Genomic DNA, 25,263 nt, shown 5'->3' with positions numbered 1-25,263 from the left:
GACATTATTGATTATAGCGATTTACTTCCAGTGAGGACATGCTTCCTGTGCCGTATGCTCCTGTGCAGATCCCAGAGACAGGGTGACAGGGCTCAGTCCCCCTATCTCCCCCAGCGAAGAGGTCACTTCCCTCCGCTCTCACGCTGCCTCCAACCGCGAAGATTCACACGATCACTCTACACTACGGAGAAAATTATATTTGTAATCTTTTTTTACTCTATTCGCATTGATCTTGCCGTGTTTTTTTTTATGAGAAATACTGCTGTTATTTATGTAGTATTTAAACGAACAGATAATCATTTTCGGGAGACGCCATCATTTTAACCAATTGTAAATTAGCTACAGAGGTAAAATCACTTTCATAGAGGGTTAGTGTTTTGTTTTATGTATCTGATTACATATTAAATAATTTCTGACCAGACTGAGAGGGTTGTAAAACTGTCCAGTGTACAAAATAGTAGTGTATAGGCCTATTTATGACAATTTACGTTTTTGAAATCAACACATATTCTACAATCTTATTTTAATGTTTTTTCTTTATTTCAATTTTTCATGGAAATGTTTCCTGATTGTTTGCATTTATGGATAAAAATAATTCAAAATAGATGTAACAGGAGCATTTTTTTGTACTACACAACAAACTACCTTTGTTACAAACACTCAACAAAATACAGCTGGAAAAATGTCCCCTTTATTTTGTCTGACATTATTGTATGCCTGTATGACAACAAATAAGTTGGCATGTCTTCTTCAGTATTAATTCTCATATTTTGCTCTAAACTTCAGAGTGTTTTTCTTGGTCCCGTCGGTTTTGGGGTTTAGTGGTGGGGGTGGTGTTACTTCGGAAGAAGAATAAGCTTGTCTGTGTATGAAAAAAGATGTGTCTGAGACCCACCGGGCCACACTGGGACCATTATCCAACAGGAGTGAAACCTGTGGGGGTCCATGGCAGGAGCCATGGGAGGGAGGCAGTGATGAGTTTGGGGGAGGCTCAGGACTGTAGTCCCTGCTAATCTCCCTCAATGGCGGGGGAGGACACATACTGTAAAGATGGAGAGGAGGTGGAGAGTGTCAGATGGGGCCCCTCGAGCCGGCCGAGGAGCCTGAGACAAACACAATAAAGGCCCTGAGCAACTCCAAAGCCTTACTGGTAATAATAATAAATTAATTGAAAATAATTTTCGAATCAAAGATATGATGAAAAATGTTCTCCTTTAAGCTTTGTGATTTAAAAAAATCAAAAAGTTGTATTCTTTTTTTATTAATCTATAATATTATTATTTGTACTTTTTACAAACACTGAAACAACATGTATTAAAAAAATTTGTAACACTGAAAAACGTATTTGAAAATAATTTATGAATCAAAGACAAAGTTTGTGATTTAATAAATCACAGTTGTGTTCATATTTTTTATCTATAAAAAATATTTATAGTTTTTACAGACTCTGAAAGCTGTATAAAATGTTTTAGTAACTCACTTTTTTAAATAATCTATGAATCGAATATTTGATCAAGATTTCTCTCCTTCAAGCTTTGTGATTTAATAGATCACAATTAAATTGATCCTTTTTGTCCATATTATTATTAGTAGTAGTAGAAGTAAAATGTTGTTTATTTTTTTAACAACGTTTTTAGTAACACACTATTGAAAAATAATAATAATTATTTGATCGAGATTTTTCCTTTAAACTTTCTTATAATAAATCAGTTATATCAATACTGTTTTGTATTTTCGTGTCATTTTTTTTCTAATCCTGTGATAAGTGCTTTTGTTGTTTATTGTTTAAGATCTACCCTGTAAATCAAACAAACAGTGAACCAAATTAGAAAATGAATAAACATGTAAACAATTAATCAAGCAAACAAATCTGCTAATAATCCCACCAAATGATTAATGGATGTTTTATTTTAAACACTGAACACAAAGCACGTAATATTTATCCTATTTATTTAAATATTAAATATGGGAAGATTCTAAACTATTATTTCAATATGAACAAACAAACAAATATTTCGATTGGCTACCCAGGAGAGCCGGAGCTGGTGTCCCGACAGGCCTCTGGCGGACTGATGTTGGACAGGAGGAAACAAGGGGGATGGGACTGAAGAGGGGGTGTGTCCAAACTCCCAAGATGTGAATGAATTAACCCAGAGGAGGGGGGGGGGGTGCAGCTGAGAAAGATAGAGCATATAACATTCAAGAGAGAGAGAAAGTAAGGTAGAGAGAAAGCAAGCGGTGGAGAAAAACAGAGAGAGAGTGAGAAAGAAAGCAAGGGGGGCAGCGGCATGTTTAAACAGCCTGGATGTGACTGACAGGTCTGATAAGGCAGGACAGAGAAGAGTGTATGTGAGAGGTGTGTGTGTGTGTGTGTGGGGGGGGGGGGTGGTCAGTCTCCCAATCTGACTGGGAGAGAGGAAAGTGAGCTATTAATTACTAGAGCAGAAGCAGATGTAACAGAATGGTGCCTGAGCAGCTGGAAATCATCAGCATGAACCAAACAAGAGGAGAAATAAATGTGGGTGGGGAGAAGAGGGAAAGAAAGAAAGAAAGAAAGAAAGAAAGAAAGAAAGAAAGAAAGAAAGAAAGAAAGAAAGAAAGAAAAATGGATTAGTGGGATGCATTAAATGCAGATTGTAAAAGCAGTGAGCGGGATATTTGGGTTTGATTTAATAGTAGTAATATAACAATCATCTGGAAGGATGTTTGATTGGCTTTTAATCCTATTCAGATTGTCAGCATAAAAACAGATTAAATGACAACTGGATTTTGATGAAGAACCAAAAAGAAGAATGTGACAAAGAAATTGTTATTACTATTATGATTTTAATAAACTGATTTATGCCGCTGTATTTTTGCCTATACTTTTTATTTATGCTTTTACTCTTTGTTTTCAGTCTTTTCCTAAATATTTTCCTAATGATTCCTTTTATTGCCATTTGTTTGTTGTTTGAGATCTACCCTCTAAATCAAATAAACTACAAGATAGAAAATCAACAAAAACAAACAAAAAAAAACAACAACATGCAAATAAATCAGCAAGCAAAAAAAAGAAAACTCCTGCTAATAAGCCCACAAAATTATTTATGCATTTTTTTTAAACACTAAACTCTATTTTTCCACAATATGTAGTCACATAGTTGTCATTTATCACTTATAATTACACATATATTTTTGAGTAATAATACAAAAATACACACAATACACACACACATATCATACATTATTAAATTAGTTACAACAACATTTAAATAACATTAACATCTAGGTACAGATGAGTACAGGAACAGAAAGAATAGGAAAAAAATAAAGAAGAGAAATAGTGTAAGATTTCTGTTTACAAAAGTCTGCTCCAGTTATTCACCTCAAATATTCGTCTCATCCTCTGAGCAATTATCAGCAAATTAAACCTTAACATGATAAAACTAGTCTCTGCCTCCCCCACATTTTTAAAGACATGGTGTCTTTAATGACATAATTAATTAGCAGGCTGGAGCCCAAAACACACATTTACATTGTGGTCTAATAATATTCCTAAATTTCAATTTGATGTGGTCATTCGGGGGTTACAGTTCTGGAGAGAATAAAAAAGAAAAGGACTATAAATCAGTCACCTCCCTTTCCAGTTCTCAGTTAGCAGCTTTTGTTACCTACCTGTAAGCTGAATCCATTCCTTACAGGCAGCAGGGGGGAAATGAATCGTCCCTAAGGATCTTGAGTGGGTTCTGGCTCACCCCCTCCAGTGCACCTGGTAGAGAGCGAGTGAGGGACACACGGGCTTCTGCGGCTCTCTGCCCTCGGCCTATGTTTCACCCCATCTGCTCTCTGATGGCATTAACACAAAGCCATCACTAACTGTGTGGGGAGGGACTAAATAACGAAATATTTGATTTATCACTGTCGTGCGAATGGAATAAAAATATTATTAGAGGCTTATTGAGGAACTCAGATTTAGGTCATAAAAGAGTTCCTTATTTAATCATGGGAAAAGCGCGACGGCGCCCCACAGAATGTGACGTTTTACAAATTTCCAAGAATGCTTATTAAAATAAAGCGAAGATTTTTCAGATGTGTGAATGCTGTCACTGGCCCCATTGTGTGCGTGCCGCTGCGAGCGTATCAGGCTGGGGTGGAGAGGTCAGGGGTCAGAGGCCGGTCAGTAGTGTGGACAGCTTGATGAAGCTGAGGGGAGAGAGGGGCCTGCTGTTCCCACAGCAGGAGCGCTCAGAGCTGGGCAGGGACAGTGGGCAGATCCCCGGGGTCATGCTGAGAAATGGGTTCCACTCACCAAATAGCAAACACAAGGACAGACCGCAGAAATATGGGGTTCTTGAGTGTCTGTTTCCTTGCTCATAATGGAAGAAGTATGCATGTGGCTGATTCACTGACCTTGATATGTCATATTTTAGGCATATTTCATTCAATCTCAATGCAACCTTCATATGGATTTAGTTTTGGCATCTTTATCAGGGCTGTGATATTCATGCTTATGGACTGATGACGTGTTTCCATGTTTGTTTTTTTTATGTACATTTCAGAATATTAGTGAACACCGCTGTGTGAGTTGACATATTTCTCCTTACCAATGTATCAATATCAGTTTGCATTTTGTTTTCTTTATCTTTTTGTAAATCATTGAAATGATATGTTTTTTTTTTTTTTTTTTTTTACTTTTGGGGCAAATGGGAATGCCAAAAATATATTTGTTCTTTCTGTTGAGCACAAAGAAAGATATTTTAAAGAATGTTGGTAACTAATCAGTTTCTTCTCGTATTGACTTCCACGGTACAGACAAAAATACAATAGAATTTAATGGCAAAAATGGTTGGCTATCAACACTTCAAAATATCGTCTTTTTGTGTTCAACAAAAGATAGAAATGCACAAAGGTTTGGAATGATAGGAGTGTGATAGAATTCACATTTTTGGTTAAACTATCACTTCATATTATTTGAAAATATATAAACATTATAATCTAGAATCACTTCACTGGCACTGAATGTAATGCCTTCTCATTTTAACCAGAGAGATCTGTAGCTGGAAAACTTGTCATGAGTCAGTATAAACCATCGAGTAGTTCTTTTAATGAAAAGTGGTTTGCAAGTGAATTCTAGCATAATTTGTTAGCACTTCTTTACAATTTAGAGGTTTAAAAGTATACAGAAATTAAGTAAAAATGAAAAAAAACCTATGCTAAAATATACTTACTTAAAATAAGGCAATGCAAGATGCAAGAATTGTAATAAACATTTTAATTTCACTGAAAAAAAAAAAGCGCAACACTACAATCTCAGTGTTCAGAATTTCTTAATATGAAGCAGGACTTGTGGATTCACTTTTGATGTTTTAAATACAAACTTTAGATTTTGCATAATTTCTGTACAGATACATGAGAAGGTGGACATTATAACGTATAAAACCACATCAATAAAACCAAACAAAAAGTCCCTGCACATACAAAAATAAATTAATACACGTTATCCAGTCACCAGTTTTGTGGGAGCCTGTTGGAAAAGATCTGAACACACCGACAGTGATTTGAAACAGTCCTTCACACCAAGTGAATCACAAATATGTATTTACAACAGAAAAGAGGTAAGAGTGTGCTAAACAATCTCATTTATTCTGACAGCTTATTCTTATTCCAATATGCACCTGTAGATTTACATAGCAACAAGAAAAAAGGGAAAAACAGGTGTATTTACAAGACCACAAAATTATCAAGTAGGATTTTTTCTTAGAACTTCAAACACAAGACATGTTCATCAAAATGTTAACAAGACTCAAAAAAGGTAAGAATTTTGTACAGTAGTATAAAAAATGTTTGCGAGTTGAGCATTACAATATATCACCTTGTGCCCAACATGCAACAAATGCAAATAAATAAAAAAGGAATAATAGAAAGTTGGATTCAAAAAAGTATTAATGCAGCACAAAACATTTGAAATCATTTTTTTCTTCTTCAGTGTATTCACTGTGCAGGCAGAGATCTCTGGGACTCTCTGAACTGGCATTGCCTGAGCGACGCAGAATGGTATTAAATCTTTTCAGAAAAAAATGGATTGACTGGAGGAAAAAATAAAAAGGGAAGGAGAGAGAGAGAGACTGGCAGCGTCTCCAGCGCGCGGCCCCTCGCTGAGAAGTTGGAGATGGGGGCCAGGCACTTGGGTTCAGGGCCTGGTCTGTTTGTCCTGGCTTGAGAGGTAGTTGCTCTTCAAAGAGTGCAGCAGGGTCAGTGAGACCTTTGGGACGCCTCCTCACAGGGGAAGCTCAAGATCAGGATGCAGAGAAGGCCTTTGTGGTGCACAAATGTCTGATCTCTTCAGCTTTGAAATATTTGACGCATTTAAATCCAAAGACGGACAAATATGACAGGTTTTTATTGAGATTATCGTTACATTTTTCTTGTTAAAGGGGAACAGAGAGGTAACAGTGGTGAGCAGATACTGTTCCAGAAGCATCTACATCTTACAGTCCCCATCCGAGACCTTCATCTACACTTTCCGCCCAAATCGACTCGCACCAGTGTCATTTTCAACACACTGGCAGGGTGACAGAGGCCGTGTGTGTGTGTGTGTGTGTGAGAGAGAGCCTGTCTTTTGGCCTCCATGGGTTCCAGTAAGTTTACAGCAAGGGATTTACTAAACTCAGTGCAGCATGTTGTTTGCCAGACGGGCATTAAACTGGCGTGTGTGTGTTTATATCAAGGCTGGTGCTGGTTTTGTGCGGTGGGTGAATGTTCAGGTTTTGCTGCTCAGATTGCAAGCCTCTGGGCAGATGAGAGGGATCCAGAAGACACACCTCCTCCAAAATGTTGTCTTCTACATCAGGTCTTCTCCTGTCCTGTCACAGACACCGCCTTCTCTCCCAGTCTCTGAATAAAGCACAAGCACAATTTAAATTGGTGAGCCTCAAAATTTGTAAATTAAAAAATGTAAATAAAATAAATTGATAAAAAATAAATACTATTATATTTATATAATACAATATTATTATTAATAAAATGTTAATATTATATACACACACGCACACACACACACACACACACACACACACACACACACACACACACACACACTACTTCAAATCTATCCATTTTATAATTATATTATGAGTTAATACTTTTGTCTGTTTGATAGTTGCCGTGCCGGCTCCAGTTTTAGGAGTGTTGTTGTCGTTGTGCATGGCGAGGAAGGGGTTTGTGTTGATGGCTGGTTGTGTGGCAGGCAGGAGGCTGTTGATTGGCAGCTGCTGTAGCTGGATGTCATTCTGCTGCTGCTGCTGCTGTTGTTGATGCTGCTGTTGCATTAACTGATAGAGCAGAGCCTTCTGCTGTTCCTAAACAGACAAACAGAGTATGATGAGATGTCTAGACAAAGACGGCACACCCACAGACTGCCCACGGACCGTATGATGCATATTGCACAAAATAGTGGCAAGAGTTTCCTCAAAATTGCAATCCCAAGCTCCCAGGATGTGAAAATAAACAGTTCTGAGGAAGAAGCCATTGTGATGTATAAAAGTTGTGTTGCATTGAATCATCGAAAGATAAGGTGTTTTGTAAACATGCATATATTTTGAGCTCTTAGAATCATGTATTATATCAAGACTCTAAGGCGGTGTAATGGAGTGTGTGTTAGTGCTTCTCTTACTGGTATGGCCTGCTGAGAGCTGAAAAGCTGCTGCAGTTGGTGCGGATGGAGGAGGATCTGCCTGTGCTGGTCGCTGAAAAGCCTTGCTGCACTGCAAACACATACATAAGCCCTCATAAGAAAATGACATTTTCAGCATTTCAAAAACTTCTTGGCCATGGCCACACAAAACTATTCCGTATTAAATAAAACCCCTCTGTATGCTAAAGTAAAGAGACTGTAATCTTTTCTTGCTTAATACATCTGAGATGATGTGAAAGATGCCAGATCTTCTTATCATGATAACTGATCTCTCCCCATAAAGGGCAGGTTTATCGATACTGGAAACCACGATCAGCAATGCAGCGATTGACTGGCGGCAAGACAGAAACAATGACAATCATATAGTCAAAAAGGACACCTGACAAAAAGCTTGACATTATCTTATCACGAATAAATCTTTCAATGTGTAAAACTGGCTGTGTTTATAGTATTCGAGATTACACAACATTATAATATTATTTTTAAATTAATTAAATTATTGTCCCTGGATCAGTGGGGTACTCGTAATAGAGTAGCAATGGCTCGGATAGATTTAAAATGTCAGTTCCTTTTAAAAAGGTGCAATCTAATGCTGTTTACATGAAATAAACCTGCTCCCATGCAGGTTTAAGTTTACGGACCTGTTGCAATGACAACAAGTCCAGGATGAGCTTCAAAAGAACCAAATAATCCAAGATCATGCCAAATCAACAATCAAATCCAGCTAACTGAGTTCTCCTCCTGTTCTGACTAAGGAGGGCTGTTTAAACTGGAACTTGCTTTGAAAACATCAGCAGTTTAATCTTAAGTACACAACTTTGTTCAGAGACAGACATGCAGCGCACACAGGCATAGCAAGAAAATGAGCAAGTGAGAATAAAAAAGGCAAAGCTAGCCGATCCTCACCTGGTTTTCACAGCGGTCATGCTGCTGCATTCCAAAGCGAAAGCAAAAGAGAGATCGAGAAGCAGAAGAGATGAAGAAAATATGAATGCATCACACAATGCCAAGCAATATGGATCAATCTCACAAACCTGTCCAAGTCATATTTCAATAAAAATAAAGTAATAAATGAAAGAAAATGTTTCATTACATTAAAAATGCAATATATAAATACACCATAATATATATTTCATAAAATTAAGAAAATAATTATTATTTTGAACAGTAGGTGGCAAGTGCCAGTTTGTACCTGTTACTGAGACTGCTGGACATGGGCAGGGATGCGCTGGTAGCTGCAGAGGGATGGGGCAGGGGGCTGCTACTCTGGGCCAGGCTGGGGGAGGTTTGGATGACTCCGTTTAGGGCACCCACGATGCCACTCATGGCCAGGTGGTTCCCCTGCAGAGTGCCCATCAGACCCGTCACCCCGGCTATGGCAGGCAGGGATGAGTTGGCATTGCCAGGCTGGACGGCCACCCCGGCCATGCCGACTCCATTCATCTGCTGCTGGGGGGGACTGTGGGCCGCAGACGGAGGGGTGGAGAGAGAGGACGTGCTACTTCCGCTACTATGGCCACCAGACAGGGGATCCTGAAGGAAAGAGAAAGAATAGAGAAAGCACAAGAGCATGTGAGAGAGAGAGAGAGAAAAAACAAGAGGTCAACGTGAGAGAGGCGCCTCCTGTACCTGTCCAACCAAATAGATCTAGCATAATTTCTATCAGACTTATGCTACAAATCATTTAAACATCATACAGCCACCAATTATCCCATGAATCTGTAATTACGATGCAATTACGTACTACACCATCACATCAGTGCAACACACTCGACTATGTACAGATATACATAATATAACACTTGACTCAACTAAAGAGGTGCTCAGTCCCAGCAGATGGCATCTGCAGAGCAGGGGTAGAGGAAGTTACCTGAGTGGGCAAGGGTTGAGAGGACTCTGTTAAAACACTGCTGCCTAGCTGAATGCTCTTGCTGTGCAGCATGTCTGGAGGAGAGAGAGATTTTGCAACTTGACATGAATGTGGAGACCAGATTAGCTAGAGTTGAGCTGGGAGAGGAGCCTCTGTGAGCAGAACAGAGGGAGAGGAAGGGGTCGTACGGGGGGTGAAAGGTGGGCTCGTCTGCATGTATGTGTGAATATGTGGATCGGGGTGGGGGGGGGGGGGGGGGGGGTGTTTGGGGTGGGATTACACTGTAACGGTCCAGATGGAGTGTGTGAAAACTCTAAGGGTAGACAAGAGGCATAAGATAGCATGCGTGTCTAACCTGCATGAGTGTTGCTGGGGTACAGAGGAGAGGAGGCAGTGGTGGCCGTGGTGCTCGCGGGAGTGAAAGGCACAGAGAGCTGAGCGCTCAAGAGCTGCAGTCGTTCCTTCTTCATAGTAAGAGTTCGGATTTGTTCCTCCAGACGCCGGTTTTCCACCTGCAGCTGGTGCAGGGACTTCAGCATTCCCAGAACTGGACATAAAAGCGCACACACACACACACACACACGCACACACGCATCAAGTTTTGACAGCAAAATAGAAGTGGTTACAAACCACCGAGATGAAGTCTTTGAGAAGCAGCGAGCCCAATACCACAAGCGCAAAAACTAGTTTGGTACACGTGTGGTTCAAGACCTCCAGAAAAAACTACAACGGCAGACCTCCGCTCTCGGAAAATCACATGGCACTGATCTGTGGCCAGCAAACCCGAGCGAAATGCAAACCAGATGCAGTGTCACCAAAACCGCACAACTGGTCTCATATCAGCGACGAACAGAAACACAGCCGTCCTACCACTTCCTGCTCCATGCGCTTGTCAGACTTCCCAGAGTTGCCAGAAGAGCCTCTATCATAACAGAAACAGCTGCTGCTCATTCACACAATTGTGACACTACAAACCAACCTTCTGCTACTGAGAGATTCGCTACTACCTCCACACTAGAATTACTTACAAGTTACACACTGACAAAATATAAGTAATGAAGCTCATAATTACTGTGCTATTAACCAATACTTTAATTACTCACATTATGGAGACCAATGCACTTACAGGCATATAACAAGCATATTATTTAAATGACATGTTGTAAAATAACGTTTATGATGCAAGTAATTATTTTCTCTTTAAATAAAACATTTTTCAATAAAAGCAATAACCCAAGTTTATCCCTACGCACCCTGAGATTAAAAAGGACAAATTAGACTGAACATAAATGTAACAATTTTCACAAGTAAAGCCAAATTTCAATAACCATAATTAATAAAGGCTTTTAGCATACTAATGTAAAATTAATTTAAAATGCCTTTTGATATCTCTACAACCTTCTCTTCTTGAATATGAAATTATTATTACAGGAATCAGTTTAGGAATTAGGTGCTAAGATGTTCTGGGTGGTTATTTACTGCCCCAGGTCAAGAGTCAACCTGCAAGTCTCTATGACATCCTAGTCTCTAAATTTGGTGCTGCTTTTCGTTTAATGCAAGTTCACCAAATATTTATTTTTATTACCTTTTTTTGCTCTTTTATTTTAAGCCTCATATCACCATGTGTTCATTTCAAAATTATCCCATGGGGTTTTCAAAGTTTAAGTAAAATAAGATCTATATAACTTGACGATAAAACTTGGACATTTTGTTGCATAAAGTGCATTCACTCACAATCCAAACTTAAGTAGTTACTTAAACCTAACTGCTTCAAAATTCACATTTTCAATATGGGTACATGTAATGTACATTGTGGAGAGATGGTTATGTGTAATCTACATTGTAAATCTTGAGGGAACCTAAGGAGAATTAGACGTCCAGGTTCAATAGTGTATACAGAAGCAACAAGCATCCTTATACATGTGAGAAAAATAAAATAAAATCATCTCACCATCTCCCTGTGAGCCCTGTTGTAGGAGAAACTGCTGTCCTTCATTCCATTGGCGTTCCAGCAGCTGGTCGATGCTGGTGGCCACCGGGGGCAATGCATCCGAACCAGACCCGAGCCCCGGAACCAACGGTCCTGACGAGTCATACCGGATATGAAGCCCACTTAACGGAAACCTACAGCCATTTACAGAAAACAAGTGAGATATCTATACACAAGTTTATCAAACATAGCTCAAATTGTCTAATCATGAATTTAACATGGAAATGCATATTAGATCTGTTCACAGTGGTACAATTCAGGTTATAAATAATCAGCTTTCGCTTACAAACACACAATAGACTAGACTGCTGCTATAATAACAACACAGTTGAACTCCTGGTCTGGCGTCCTGCCTTCAAAAGCAGATGCGCTGCTCGGTAAAGCCAAACAGAGTTCACAGCTTGATCGAGTGAAAGAGCCTGGGCCTGCCTCTCTGACACCATAAATCTCAGTACGCACTTGTTTGGACAGACAGCGATCTGTGTTATTATGAATACTTCCAGCTCTGGGCTCTACATCAGGGCTCTCGGGTGAGCGGGAATGTGTCTCGGAGGTAATTACGGCTGGGCTGAGATGTGCTCCTCAAGGCAATAAATCTCCAGCACAGGACTGTGAAGCCATATCCCCCTGCACGGCTGCTCCGGTGCGGATCACAGAAACGGCACATACAGATATTCGCAGTTAATCTGAAGATGGTGCAGAACTTTCCCGAATGAGATTCATGGACTAGAAACATTTTTTTTTTTTTTTTTTTTAAGTTTACATTTTTAACTTCAGCGTCATGTTTTTAAAACGCTGTGTCTTGTGCTCCAAAAGACGCAAGATGTGAGATCAGCAGACAAATACATCCGTCTGCAAAAATGTTCTTAGTGTGAACGGCTTCTTGTACCTTCAGTACTGAAAAGGCTGCCATACAAATAGACAAGCTCAGAGTTTATAGCAATATTGTGCTAAATGCATTTCTCAAACTCACATTATGACTAAAAAGACCAAATTGATCTGAAAAGTTGAAAATAATATTTAGTTTATATTAATATCTATACACCAAAGCAGCAATGAAAGTACAACATACCTTTTCAACCAAACATATTATATCCCAGAGGCATTTTTGTGCAGTATATATATTTGCTTCCGTATAAATCCATTTTATATCCTTAATCACAGCGCAAAAAAGCCTACACCTCAAGTTACAGAAAATGAATGCAATGTTTCTTTCTGCGTTCGAAGACATCACTGCCACGTCGAACTCTAAAGCCGGTTTGTAACTGCGATACGGACAACAGCTGCGAGCTCAAAATGCACGCTGTTCTGAAGGAGAGCGCGCAAGGGAGGAAACTGAGTGAGTGAATAAGTGTGTTCTGTGGGGGAGGAAGGAAGGAAGGGAGGGCGAGTGAAATCTCAGAGCCTGGAGGAGGGGAAGTCTAGCTCTGGAATGTAAATAGGACTTACCGAGGGGAGAGGTTTGTCTTTGGTGAGTTTACTCTTCTGGAGAAGCCAAGAGCTCCGTCTCCTAGCTCCTGATCTGAAAGGTAAACAGAGAGCAGTCGATAAGGAGCCGGCGTGAAGATGTGGGTGTTAGAGGAGCCTGGGAAGTGCAGGGACAGGCAGCTCGACCCAAAGTGAGCCTGGTAGCCATCAGATCTTCCTCACAGAAATCCATCTAGAGTGGTCTCTCTGCCGGCTCAGCTTGCTCACTGACACCACTGAGTGTGTCACAGTCACCTCTCTCTCCCTCCTTCCCTCCAGCTCTTTGTTTCCTGTGGAGGCTCCCTTCACCCTGCCTGCAGGCCCCATGCCAGACACTGCTTTTCATTTTCGGCAGTGAAAGTAATGAATCACATATGCGCCTCGCCAAGCACAACCCCCTCCCTCTTTACTCTCTCTCTCTTTTTTTTCTCCCCACCCCCCTCTAGTCACAGCTAGCCAATCCCATTTTTCTCTTCCCTCCCAGCTTCCTTCCCCCTGCTTTTCCTTTTCCACCCCATCTTGTTCTGTTTAACACTTCCCAGCCCACTACCACCTCGAGCACAGGCTGACTCCAGTGGGGGTGTGGGCACATCAGTACGAGCCGCCCAAGGTCTGGTCTGACTTATTATAGTGCTGACCTCTTGCCTGACCCTGGAACAGCCCCGGGGCTGCAGTGCAGACTGGACCCGAAAGCATCGGGTATCACTTTACAAAAAAAAAAAAAAAAGGAAAAAAAAAAAAAGGAAAGAACAGGAACTGAACAACACAGTGGAAACCTAACAGGTGACCAGCAGTTAAAGGGAGGCACAAGTACTTTGCAAAAGTAAACAAACCTTGTGTCACAGCCTCAATGATAATATATATATTTTTTTACCGTTTTTTTTTATTTAAAAAAAATTCCAATATCTAGACAACAGAGTGGCCAACGGGTGATAGATACCTGACATTAAATGACATCAAATTTGCTGAATGTTTATAAGATTATTATTCAAAACTGCACTAAAAATAAAAGGTACACGTATATTATTACCATTAATTTATATTAAATTAAAATTAAATTATAATATTATACATTATATAATAAAATAGATTAGATATTATAATAGATTTAAATTTAGAATAGGTTTATATCTTTTTTATATTTATAAACTATAAAATTTTACACAAATTTATGTGTGTGTGTGTATCTCTTATGCTCTCCAAGGCTGCATTTATTAGATCAAAAATACAGTAATATTATCAATTATTATTATTGAAATTGAATAACTAAAATCTATTTTAATATATTTTAAAATGTAATTTATTTCTGCAATGGCAAAGATTAATTTTCTGCAGACATTACTACACACGTCCATGTGAAATGACCCTCCAGAAATCATTGGAATACGCTGATTTGGCGCTAAAGAAACATTTTTGATTATTTTTAATATTGAAAACAGAAATAGAAAATAGAAAATAATTTAAAAAAATGCCTTTGTCACTTTTGATCGATTTAACACATTCTTTTGAATGAAAGTGTAATATCCTTTTTTTAAATCGTACTGACTCTTGACTTCAGAACGAATATATATCAAAATGTTGACATAAGCCAAATTATCAGCCCACTCAATATATGCCCTATTTGAAACGTGCTGCGCTTTAAACTAATGCAAGATAAGAACTGGGCGTATGCTAATAGCATGCAAGCTTTGCAGTCTCGAGCGGTGGTCTCTTTAAGGACGGGTGTTCTTCCTCCTATTGTTAGTCAAATGACCCCCTGACCTCTGTTTGAGGAGGGGGGCATGACTGATCCATTATTCCTCAAAGGCTGTGTTCCCCCTTTTTCCTATCTCTCTCTTGCTTTCAACTGGTCCCCACCCCAACCCCCATGACAGGGTCCTGCAAGCCCATTCGCTCATTACTGAGCCCCCAGGGTTTAGGCAGGGTCCGGGGAAAGTGTTGAGAGGTCCGGGATGGAGGGAAGGAGAAGGGAGAGGCTGAGTGTAAGCTAAGCCTGCCTCCTAAACCCAGGGCAATCCCCTCTGTGTCATCACTGCGGTCATTGTGTAGATTAATGAAATGTTTGAGTGGTAGCATGCTTCATTTAACAGGTATGCACACTTTCAGCTTTCTGTCCCGGGGAGTTTTGTTCTCTGCCTCTCCCTCTCTCTGCGACCTGAGGAGGATAGGAGGGGGGTACAGCTGACCACACATTCCATATGCACAGGAGAGCGGAGAAAGAATAGGAGGAAGAGGAGAAATGGGAGAAGCAGGAGGGAAGGATTTGAGAAGGTAATCCTGTGCCTATGGGAGGTACCGGCTAAAGATCAGTGTGGTTCCTCATCTGTGTGTCTCACCTGCCGGGGAGCCCTCAGACTGGGCGATCAGTGCAGCCATGGCGGAATTCGGATTCAGCCTGTTTCCGAACATATGGGTTGGCGCCAGGTTAAAGGATCCCGGTAGAGAGTTTGACTAAGGAAGAAACACAAAAGAAAGAGAGTTACACTATGGAACTCTATCAAATTCCAAATGCTGATTGAGTGTAAGTATGTGTCTCTGCATGTGCGCATATGAATGCGTGCAAGAGCGTTGAGCCAAAGAGCTGGATGATAAAACTCCATGTCAGCTGTATTTCCTGAGAGCCAGGAGAATTGGCTGAGCCTGCAACAGCAGATCATCAGCCCTGAACAACATACACACCATGTGCTTCTGGAGCTAATTATTTAATCCAATTAAACCATTTCCCTAATAATGGGTGGGATTGGTTTCGGTGTTGCTTCTGAGGTACCGGCATATGTGCAACAACAAACTTGGTGCATGGTGGAAACCACACAAATGTTCACATGATTTGCACTTAAATAGCACTTTTGCAGTGGAATAAGGAAAATTGAAGAGGTTTTATTCAAATTTTATATAAATATGGATGATTACTCCTATTTATTCCAATTTACAGACTACACTTCCATTTATTCAGCAAGGACACGTCATATTGCTTATAAGTAAAAGTAAAGACATTTATTTAATACAAACGATTTCTATTTTAAACAAATGTCAATTCACCAACAATCCTAAAAAAATGTTTCGCATCTTCCACAACTCAATTAAGCAACATAACTGTTCAAAACTGGTAATAACAGTAAATGTCTCTCGACCACCAAATCAACATATTAAAATGATTTCTGCAAGATCATGTGACACTAAAGTCTCGAATAATGACTGCTGAAAATACATTAAAATCCAAAATTAAAAAACTAAATTGCACAATATTACTGTTTTCCCCCATCAAATAAAGATAGCCTTGGTCCTTTAAAAAAAGTCATACAGTGCTTATTTTCATCAAATCAATAAATTATTTCATTTTTCTTTGTTCGCTTTATCTACATCAAGGCCTTACCTGATCCAAACAGGAAACAACTCTAGCTGAAACTACAATGTATTGGATTTCTTGTCGTTACTATACAATAACGTCTTTATGTGTAACTTAAGGATTTCTGACTCTATTGGACTGAAACACAACATTTAAACCAACCTTGAAAACATGCTTCTTTTATGTATCTTATACTAAGAAATAAAGGAAGTAAAAATTTCATTTATGGTGCTAAAACATGGAGCAAAAGGTACTTGAATCCTAAACGTGACAGAATTTGAACTGCCTTAGCTACAAAAAAAAAAAAAAACTTGTGTTTAATAACAATAAAAATGGTCTTCAAATTCTTTACATTTTTTAATGTCTACAAAAAAAAAAAAAAAAGTGATATCCTACATTCCCCAGGCCCCTCATGGCCTCGCAGGCCCTCCCCATTCCTCAGACTCCTCTTTCAGTCCGTGTGGAGAGAGGAGGGAGCATGACGAGTGTGAAGAGAACCCCTCATCCCACTACACAGCTCTCTGTCCAGCCTGTCAGCCCTCATCCCGTCAGCGAGCCCAGCTCAATGCACCCGCACAGGGAAAAGAGGGACAGCCAGATTGTTTGAGGCTTAGGGCTCTCAGCACCATTGTGGAGGTTAACGAAGACTGGGACAGAGGTTGGCCTAGGGGGTGCGCGCTGGGGTCGAAGGTCACTGCTGCACTGTTTGAAAACACTACATTTTTTTCATCTAACTAATCCACAAATGGAGAGTTCGGGATAGTGAGGAAGGAAAAAAAAATATCTCGGGGACGGTCATGCTGACGGAATAAAAGATGAGTGTTTGATACATTATATTCAATAAAACATCATGTAATGCATAAAAATAAAAATAAAAGAATTCTATTCCTGACCTGACAAAGTTTTAAATGCATCACCGTTTACTGATCTTCTGACTATAACCTAGTGAAGAAAAAAGCCCATTGTATTGTGTCTCCTATGCCATAAAGCTTAGGACTAATGGGGACATTTGCAGTCGTGTGTTAGGAGGGGCTGGTCCGCCGGGAGCCCTGCAGCATTAAGGCCATCAGTGGGTCTACTTCATTTCCTAATGTAAGGCCACCCTGCCTGCAGAGAGGGCAGATCTGAACAAACAAAGCCCTGTTGCCTGGAAACGACGGGTTGCTACAGCAGCGCAAGTCAAGACAAAGATGCTCAGGAGAGCGGCAGCGATGGTACTCAGTCTCTAGTGCGCTTCCAAAGAGCCCATTTGAAGCTGCGCTGGAAGCTTGTAAGAAAGACTTGACTTTATTATTGTCATCTGAACACGTGCAGTAGTCCATCCATGTGTGGGAGGGATTCTTAAGTCACTGATTTATGAAGGTATTTATACATAATTCTTTGTAAACGTATACATTTACTCACTATATCCATTCGCTTTTAAAAGCGCTGTTCTTCCAAACTTTCTATTCATCAAATAATCCAGAAACATGTATCACAGTGTAAACAAAAATATTAAGCAGCAAAAACGTTTTAACATTGATAAGAAATGTTAGTGTTATCGTGTGACAGTGAAACCTCGAGTAATGGCTGCTGACAATTCATCTTTGCCATCACAGGAATAAATTTCATTTTAAAATGTATTTATATATATATATATATATATATATATATAAAGAAAATAGCTACTTTAAGCTTTTCTAATTGTATTTTTCATCCAATTAATGCAAACAAAACAAATTTTACCAACCTCAAACTTAAAACTTCAAACACACACACACACACACACACACACAAAAACACACACACATAATTACTGAATGAAAGCAATAATATATCCAATAGATAAAGACAATTATGCCACTTATCTCACAATAATGTCATGTCTGTTTATTAGACCACACATACTGCTCTGACTAGTGATATCAACAAAGTGTATTAACAAATAGAATCGAAACAACATGACGTTTATTCGATAAGACCATATACTTAAGTCAGAAATACCCTAATTGACATACAAGAGCTGAAAAATGAGATCTGAAGTGACACACTTTACTTGTCACACTGACATGTTATGTATCATTGTTGCCCAAAGATGGTACCACAATGCTATAAAGAAATAAAATTTGTATTGTAAAGATGGCCTCCCTCATACTGTTAACATAATGCTGCGATTATATAAATATTGCATTATCTATCACAAACTCTGGCACTTGCAAACCAAACTCATTTGTTCTTTAGAAAGAAAAAATCCTTCACAAAGAAAAATAGGAGTTACATAAATAGCTGCATCCAACATTTGCATCTGAGCCTTTTTGGAGTTAATTACTATTTGTGCCACGAACATGCTCAAACAGCATTTATCTTGATAAAACTGGAGCAAATTAGCACTCAGGACAAAGATGATAAGTATAATTCTATTTAATGGGTTAATTTTGTGAGAGATGATGTATAAAGAATATGTGTGTGCTGAAAGCTCTGTGTGATTAGCAGTACTATATTTGTTCGCAGATATTGATTTTTTTTTAATCTAGGTATGGACTTTTTGCATATACAGTCGTGGCCAAAAGTTTTGAGAATTACATAAATATTAGTTTTCAAAAAGTTTGCTGCTAAACTGCTTTTAGACCTTTGTTTCAGTTGTTTCTGTGATGTACTGAAATATAATTACAAGCACAACATACGTTTCAAAGGCTTTTTTCGACAATTACATGACATTTATGCAAAGAGTCAGTATTTGCAGTGTTGGCCCTTCTTTTTCAGGACCTCTGCAATTCGACTGGGCATGCTCTCAATCAACTTCTGGGCCAAATCCTGACTGATAGCAACCCATTCTTTCATAATCACTTCTTGGAGTTTGTCAGAATTAGTGGGTTTTTTTATGTCCACCCGCCTCTTGAGGATTGACCACAAGTTCTCAATGGGATTAAGATCTGGGGAGTTTCCAGGCCATGGACCCAAAATTTCAACATTCTGGTCCCCGAGCCACTTACTTATCACTTTTGCCTTATGGCACGGTGCTCCATCGTGCTGGAAAATGCATTGTTCTTCACCAAACTGTTGTTGGATTGTTGGAAGAAGTTGCTGTTGGAGGGTGTTTTGGTACCATTCTTTATTCATGGCTGTGTTTTTGGGCAGAATTGTGAGTGAGCCCACTCCCTTGGATGAGAAGCAACCCCACACATGAATGGTGTCAGGATGCTTTACTGTTGGCATGACACAGGACTGATGGTAGCGCTCACCTTTTCTTCTCCGGACGAGCCTTTTTCCAGATGCCCCAAACAATCGGAAAGGGGCTTCATCGGAGAATATGACTTTGCCCCAGTCCTCAGCAGTCCATTCACTATACTTTCTGCAGAAGATCAATCTGTCCCTGATGTTTTTTTTGGAGAGAAGTGGCTTCTTTGCTGCTCTTCTTGACACCAGGCCATCTTCCAAAAGTCTTGGCCTCACTGTGCGTTCAGATGCGCTCACACCTGCCTGCTGCCATTCCTGAGCAAGCTCTGCACTGGTGGCACTCTGATCCCGCAGCTGAATCCTCTTTAGGAGATGATCCTGGCGCTTGCTGGACTTTCTTGGATGCCCTGAAGCCTTCTTTACAAGAATTGAACCTCTTTCCTTGAAGTTCTTGATGATCCTATAAATTGTTGATTTAGGTGCAATCTTAGTAGCCACAATATCCTTGCCTGTGAAGCCATTTTTATGCAACGCAATGATGGCTGCACGCGTTTCTTTGCAGGTCACCATGGTTAACAATGGAAGAACAATGATTTCAAGCATCACCCTCCTTTTAACTTGTCAAGTCTGCCATTCTAACCCAATCAGCCTGACATAATGATCTCCAGCCTTGTGCTCATCAACATTCTCACCTGAGTTAACAAGACGATTACTGAAATTATCTCAGCAGGTTCTTTAATGACAGAAATGAAATGCAGTGGAAAGGTTTTTTTGGGATTAAGTTAATTTTCATGGCAAAGAAGGACTATGCAATTCATCTGATCACTCTTCATAACATTCTGGAGTATATGCAAATTGCTATTATAAAAACTTAAGCAGCAACTTTTCCAATTTCCAATATTTATGTAATTCTCAAAACTTTTGGCCACAACTGTACACGACTATTCAAACGTGGTGTAAGTAAGATTTATAAATTCTTTTGAAAAAATATTTTATTTTAAAACAAACAAACAAACAATCAAAAAAACTAATATTTTCAAATATTACTACAATATCAAATTTATTCCTATGATGGCAAAGCTGAATTATCAGCAGCCATCATTCAGCATTCAGTGTCACTTGATAATTCAGAAATCATTCTAATATGTTGGCGCTCAAGAAAACTGAATTTATTTAAACCGTTTTAAATTTGAATCAAAATAAAAGCACCTCACATAAAATTTATTTTAGCCTGGAGTCACATTTCAAAGCTTGTAATAATTTTTATCTTTCATATATTAATTTGCCCATTTCACCAAAAACAAATCTGATAAATTAAATAATCGAACAAACATATACAGAGTGAGCACTGAGCATGAATATGTAATAAGGTCCATTAAACACTTACATGTGTGGATGAGGTGCTGGTGAACGGGGCGGTTGGGGGCAGCGAGGTGAGAGTGGGCATGGAAGTGACAACTGACTGATGAGCAGGTAACTCGGAGTTGGATCCGGACAGAGACCCTCCAAACACCGCACTGGGCAATGGGCAGGCTACATCACTACTGCTGGGGTACGAACCTGCAGAAAGACAGCAATTACAGCAAATGATTAAAACGAAACAGCACATTTTCACTGATAATTGACCCACTAAGCCATTCTCTTTTGGTTCCCACATAGTCAAAAATAACATTGTCTTGTTTATCAGCAGGAGATCTGGCATAGCAACTGGGGGATGTTAAACAAATCATTAATTCTGCAATTACGGGAATTACGCATGGATTTCAATACCATCATGTCCGACCTTATCTCAGACAAACTGACCCAGCTCTGTGCCTACATATGTCAGTGGGTCACCAGCTTCCTGACAGACAGGCAGCAGCTAGTGAGGCTGGGCAAACTCACACCTAGGACTTTCACGACCAGCACTGGTGCCCCTCAGGGATATGTTCTCTCCCCACTGCTCTTCTCCCTGTATAAAAAAACGAATGCACTGCAAAAGACCCTTCTGTCAAGCTCCTGAAATTTGCTGATGACACTACCATCATCGGCCTCATCCACAATGGAGAGGAGACAGGTTACAGACAGGAAGAGGTTAAAGAGATGGCTGTCTGGTGCAGTCACAACAACCTGGAGCTCAACACGCTCAAAACAGTGGAGATGATCATGGACTTCAGGAGAAACACTCCCCCCACTCACCATCATGAACAGCACTGTGACCACAGTGGAGTCATTCAGGTTCCTGGGCACTCACATAGACTTCATTGATAAAAAAGGCCCAGCCGAGGTTATCTTTCGCTAGCTGAGGAAATTAAACCTGCCTTAGGAGCTGCCAAAACAGTTCTACTAGGCTGTCATTGAGTCTGTCCAGTGTTTATCTATAACTGTCTGGTTTGGTTCAGCTGCCAAATTAGACCTCAAGAGATTACAGTCTGGACTGCTGAGAGGATTACTGATGCCCCTCTGCCCAACCTCCAAGACCTTTACACCTCCAGAGTGAGGAAAAGGGCTGAGAAAATCACTTTGGAACCCACACACCCAGCCCACTCTCTCTTCGAACAGTTGCCACCAGAACAGCCAGGAATAAGTACAGTTTTTTTCCCACAGGCTATATTCATCCTGAACAATTAAAAGTTCACAACTACACATGGTCCATCATAACTGACACGTTTATAAATAGCCTCTGGAAACTGCACATTGTGAACTACATAAACGGTACACAATAAAATAGCTGTACATGCATTTAAACAATTGTTTTGTTCTCTATATTTCTAATTCTGTATAGTGCATTATTATTTAATTTTCTATTTTTCTTATATCAGTGATCCATTTCATTTTGTCTCTACTGTGCAATTCTATGTATGTCTGCACTATCATGTATGTTTGAACGGTGTATGTACTTCTGCACTGGAAGCTCCTGTCGCCAAGTCAATTTCTTTGTGTGTGTAAAACCTGGGATACTTGGTAATAAAGCTCTTTCTGACTTCTGAGTTCTGAAATCAATGCAGGTTATGACCTGTTATCTAGTGGTAAAAAAGTTTTAATAGCTGTAAGGACAACCTCTGTCCTCTAATATACCTTCACTGGTTATCCAGCTTTCTTTCCTACTGCCCCTGAGATGAACTTTGTGGACTTTGAAAGGCCTGTCTGACCAGGCCCTTGTCACAGCAGACATCGAGAGCAAGCACAAAGCGTTTTGGAGTCCTCTCAACATGCACTCTGCATCCGCCTCCCAGTGACCCAGAAAACAGTTCCCTGAATCTGTTGACTCACTATTTCTTCTGTAAAAATGACTGAGGGCTTTTCAGGCAGGCCTGGGGAGGAGTGCAGTCCATTTATATTTATGTGCCGGTTCATGACATGCACGCTGTTTGTTCTTGCTGTTGTTTTATTGATTCCCCACCCCCCCCTTTTCTCTCTCCCTCCTCCCCTATCACCATCTCAAATAAACCCAGCTGATGGCCCAGGCTGACCCATTGCAGGAACGAGAGAGGCCCCCTTGCCACACAAAGGAATGAATGGCTCGCGGCAGTCTACATTTACTGGTGAAACAAGGAAACATTGTTGGGCGGAGAAGTACCACGTGAAGCATTTACAATACCAAGCTCCAAACTCCACATAGGACATATGTAGGGCTGCAACTAACGATTATTTTGATAATCGATTAATCTGTCGATTATTTTTACGATTAATCGGTTTATGTACTTATATTTTAGATTTGCCCATTTTTTCCCCAAGTAAATTATTAATAAAGGGTCTTTATCATTCAGCATAGATTTTTAAAAGATTTTAACCATTTTGCATTGTCATATCCTCATCAAAAATATACCTGGAGTTGTTTTATTATGTGTTAGTAATCCTTTGTCGAACTCTTCTGCAATCAAAACACTGAGCCATAGCAAATTTCGCAAGGAGATTTCAAATAATGTTTTCACCATGGCAGTCCATAGAGCTCCTAAAGTAGTTTAACATCCCGAACAATGCTTAAGGAATCTTTCAGAACATCTTTTCACGAAGAAGGATAAAACAGAATAAAATTGCAGTACATTTTATTTTATTATTTACTGGGAAACAGCTTTATAGCTTTTGCTGTGAAATTGTAAACAATCCTTCGAAAAAAGTGCCAATGGCATGAAACCTGAATGGAACTCGCATTTTAAAATAAAATCCATCAGAAGGTTGTCCAGAAAAAAAAATTGGACACACACAAAAAAACTGCTGTGTGAAAAAGAGCAGTGAATACTTAGAAAAAAAGTGCATTTCAAATATATTTAAACATTTACCTCTCTCATTCAGTCATAATTAGGCTGCAAGACTGAATTATGAACTGGTAAACGACAAACTGATCACAGAACATGTTTGTAAAGCTTTAAATGTTAACTGTTAAAAAGCAATGTTATCAGCTTTTACGACTAAACATTTGCAAACAACATTGTACTGGAGAATCTGCACAAATAAAAGTCTTAGGGGCCGTTCACATATTGCGCCTAAAAAAGCGTGGAAAACGCTAGGCGCGCCGCTTTCTCCTTCTTTCCAAAGCGCTCGGGCAGAAGCGCGTCTGCCTTTGCTAAGCAACCATGACGTGCTCTCTCCAAGAGGCAGAAATTTCAGCAAAGGATAAATGGATTTGCAGCTCTTAAAATCGCACCCGCGGTGCGCTTGCGGCTCTCTAAAAAAAAGTTTAGATGTTTTTAACTCGGTGCGGACGCGCCTGGAAAAACGGGCGCGTCGCGACCGCGTCGCTTCCATTATGAGCGCGCATACAGCGCCTACATTGGAAATAACAAACTTGAGAGCGCAAAAGACGCGATATGTGAATGACCCCTTAAACATTTCAGTAGTGCAGAGTTTACAGGTTACTCTTCTTTTTTTGAAGGCTCAAAGTAAAGTACTCCCACATCCTGCTGAATGCTGCAGAGACGCTGTTCGGGAAGCACGTGACATAAAACGAGGCCAGCTATTGGCTATTCGCTACTTCTCCTGCTGTACTGGCTGAGTAAAACCTCCGGTGGCTCATTACTGCCACACTTTGGTCAACGCAGATTTGAAATATGCACGAAATGAGTTGCTTACAGCAAATAAAAGTTATTTAGCAACTAATCGATGACTAAATTAGTTGACAACTATTTTAATAATCGATTTTAATCGATTAGTTGTTTCAGCTCTAGACATATGTAATAGAGAAAGATAGCCTGGATATCACTGTGGCACGTTATTCCATTTAAATCACAATTGGTTTTAGCTTTGGCAGATTTGTGAATACCAATGGCTACCATGGCTCATTAATGATTAGATAAATCTTTAAATCAACGTGTTGAGCTGGTAATCTGGTTAATAATTACAATTTTAGGAAAGGTCAACCAATGGAACATTTGATTAGAGGTTACAAGACATGAGCGACCAAACAAAGGAAGGACAAAGATCCTGTTATCTGGTGCTGATCGAACCGCCCCGATCGATCAGGACTTAACATCTCCTCCTGAAACCCCCCTTATCAAATCAGGGGAAGAGAGGGGAAATTTCAAATTAGATTAGCCAGCATTTCAAGTCAAACCCCTGTCTCCTCTCTCAGCAGAAAATCCATGCGAGTTCAGAGGGAGGTTAATGACGAGGCCCAGAGCCTGATAAGGATCCCATCGCTTTCTTTACAGCCGAAGAGAAGAAAGCAGGGACTGATTCGAGGTATTGTTGCATGCTGGCAGAACATATTTAGGCCTTTGACGTGGCAGATGTTTTTAATTTAAATGTGGTATCTTGAGCAGTTATCAATGTCTTGAAATGTT

General features: G+C 39.8%; 1 protein-coding gene across 5 annotated transcripts in view; it reads right to left on the bottom strand.

The window, feature by feature from the left end:
- Positions 1–5,236: 5,236 nt before the first annotated feature.
- LOC132123796 (protein AF-10-like) overlaps positions 5,237–25,263 on the bottom strand; it is a 53,001-nt gene continuing 32,974 nt past the window's right edge. For 4 of the 5 annotated variants that reach the window (XM_059534443.1, XM_059534445.1, XM_059534446.1 and 1 more), the window contains 11 exons: positions 20,889–21,061; positions 15,336–15,450; positions 12,982–13,054; positions 11,494–11,666; positions 9,898–10,089; positions 9,543–9,616; positions 8,865–9,205; positions 8,579–8,602; positions 7,652–7,742; positions 7,122–7,337; positions 5,237–6,873 (listed from right to left, as the gene is read on the bottom strand). In XM_059534443.1, coding sequence (XP_059390426.1) covers positions 6,826–6,873; positions 7,122–7,337; positions 7,652–7,742; positions 8,579–8,602; positions 8,865–9,205; positions 9,543–9,616; positions 9,898–10,089; positions 11,494–11,666; positions 12,982–13,054; positions 15,336–15,450; positions 20,889–21,061 — 1,520 coding nt within the window. In that variant the 3' untranslated portion in view covers positions 5,237–6,825. The remainder of the gene's footprint in view (positions 6,874–7,121; positions 7,338–7,651; positions 7,743–8,578; positions 8,603–8,864; positions 9,206–9,542; positions 9,617–9,897; positions 10,090–11,493; positions 11,667–12,981; positions 13,055–15,335; positions 15,451–20,888; positions 21,062–25,263) is intronic. The other variant, XM_059534444.1, reaches the window with a different exon arrangement.

The sequence above is a fragment of the Carassius carassius genome, chromosome 42 (genome assembly GCF_963082965.1).
Source record: "Carassius carassius chromosome 42, fCarCar2.1, whole genome shotgun sequence".
Lineage (NCBI taxonomy): Eukaryota > Metazoa > Chordata > Actinopteri > Cypriniformes > Cyprinidae > Carassius > Carassius carassius.
The sequence above is the reverse complement of the archived record's forward strand: the minus strand, read 5'-3'. Positions and strand labels throughout refer to the sequence as shown.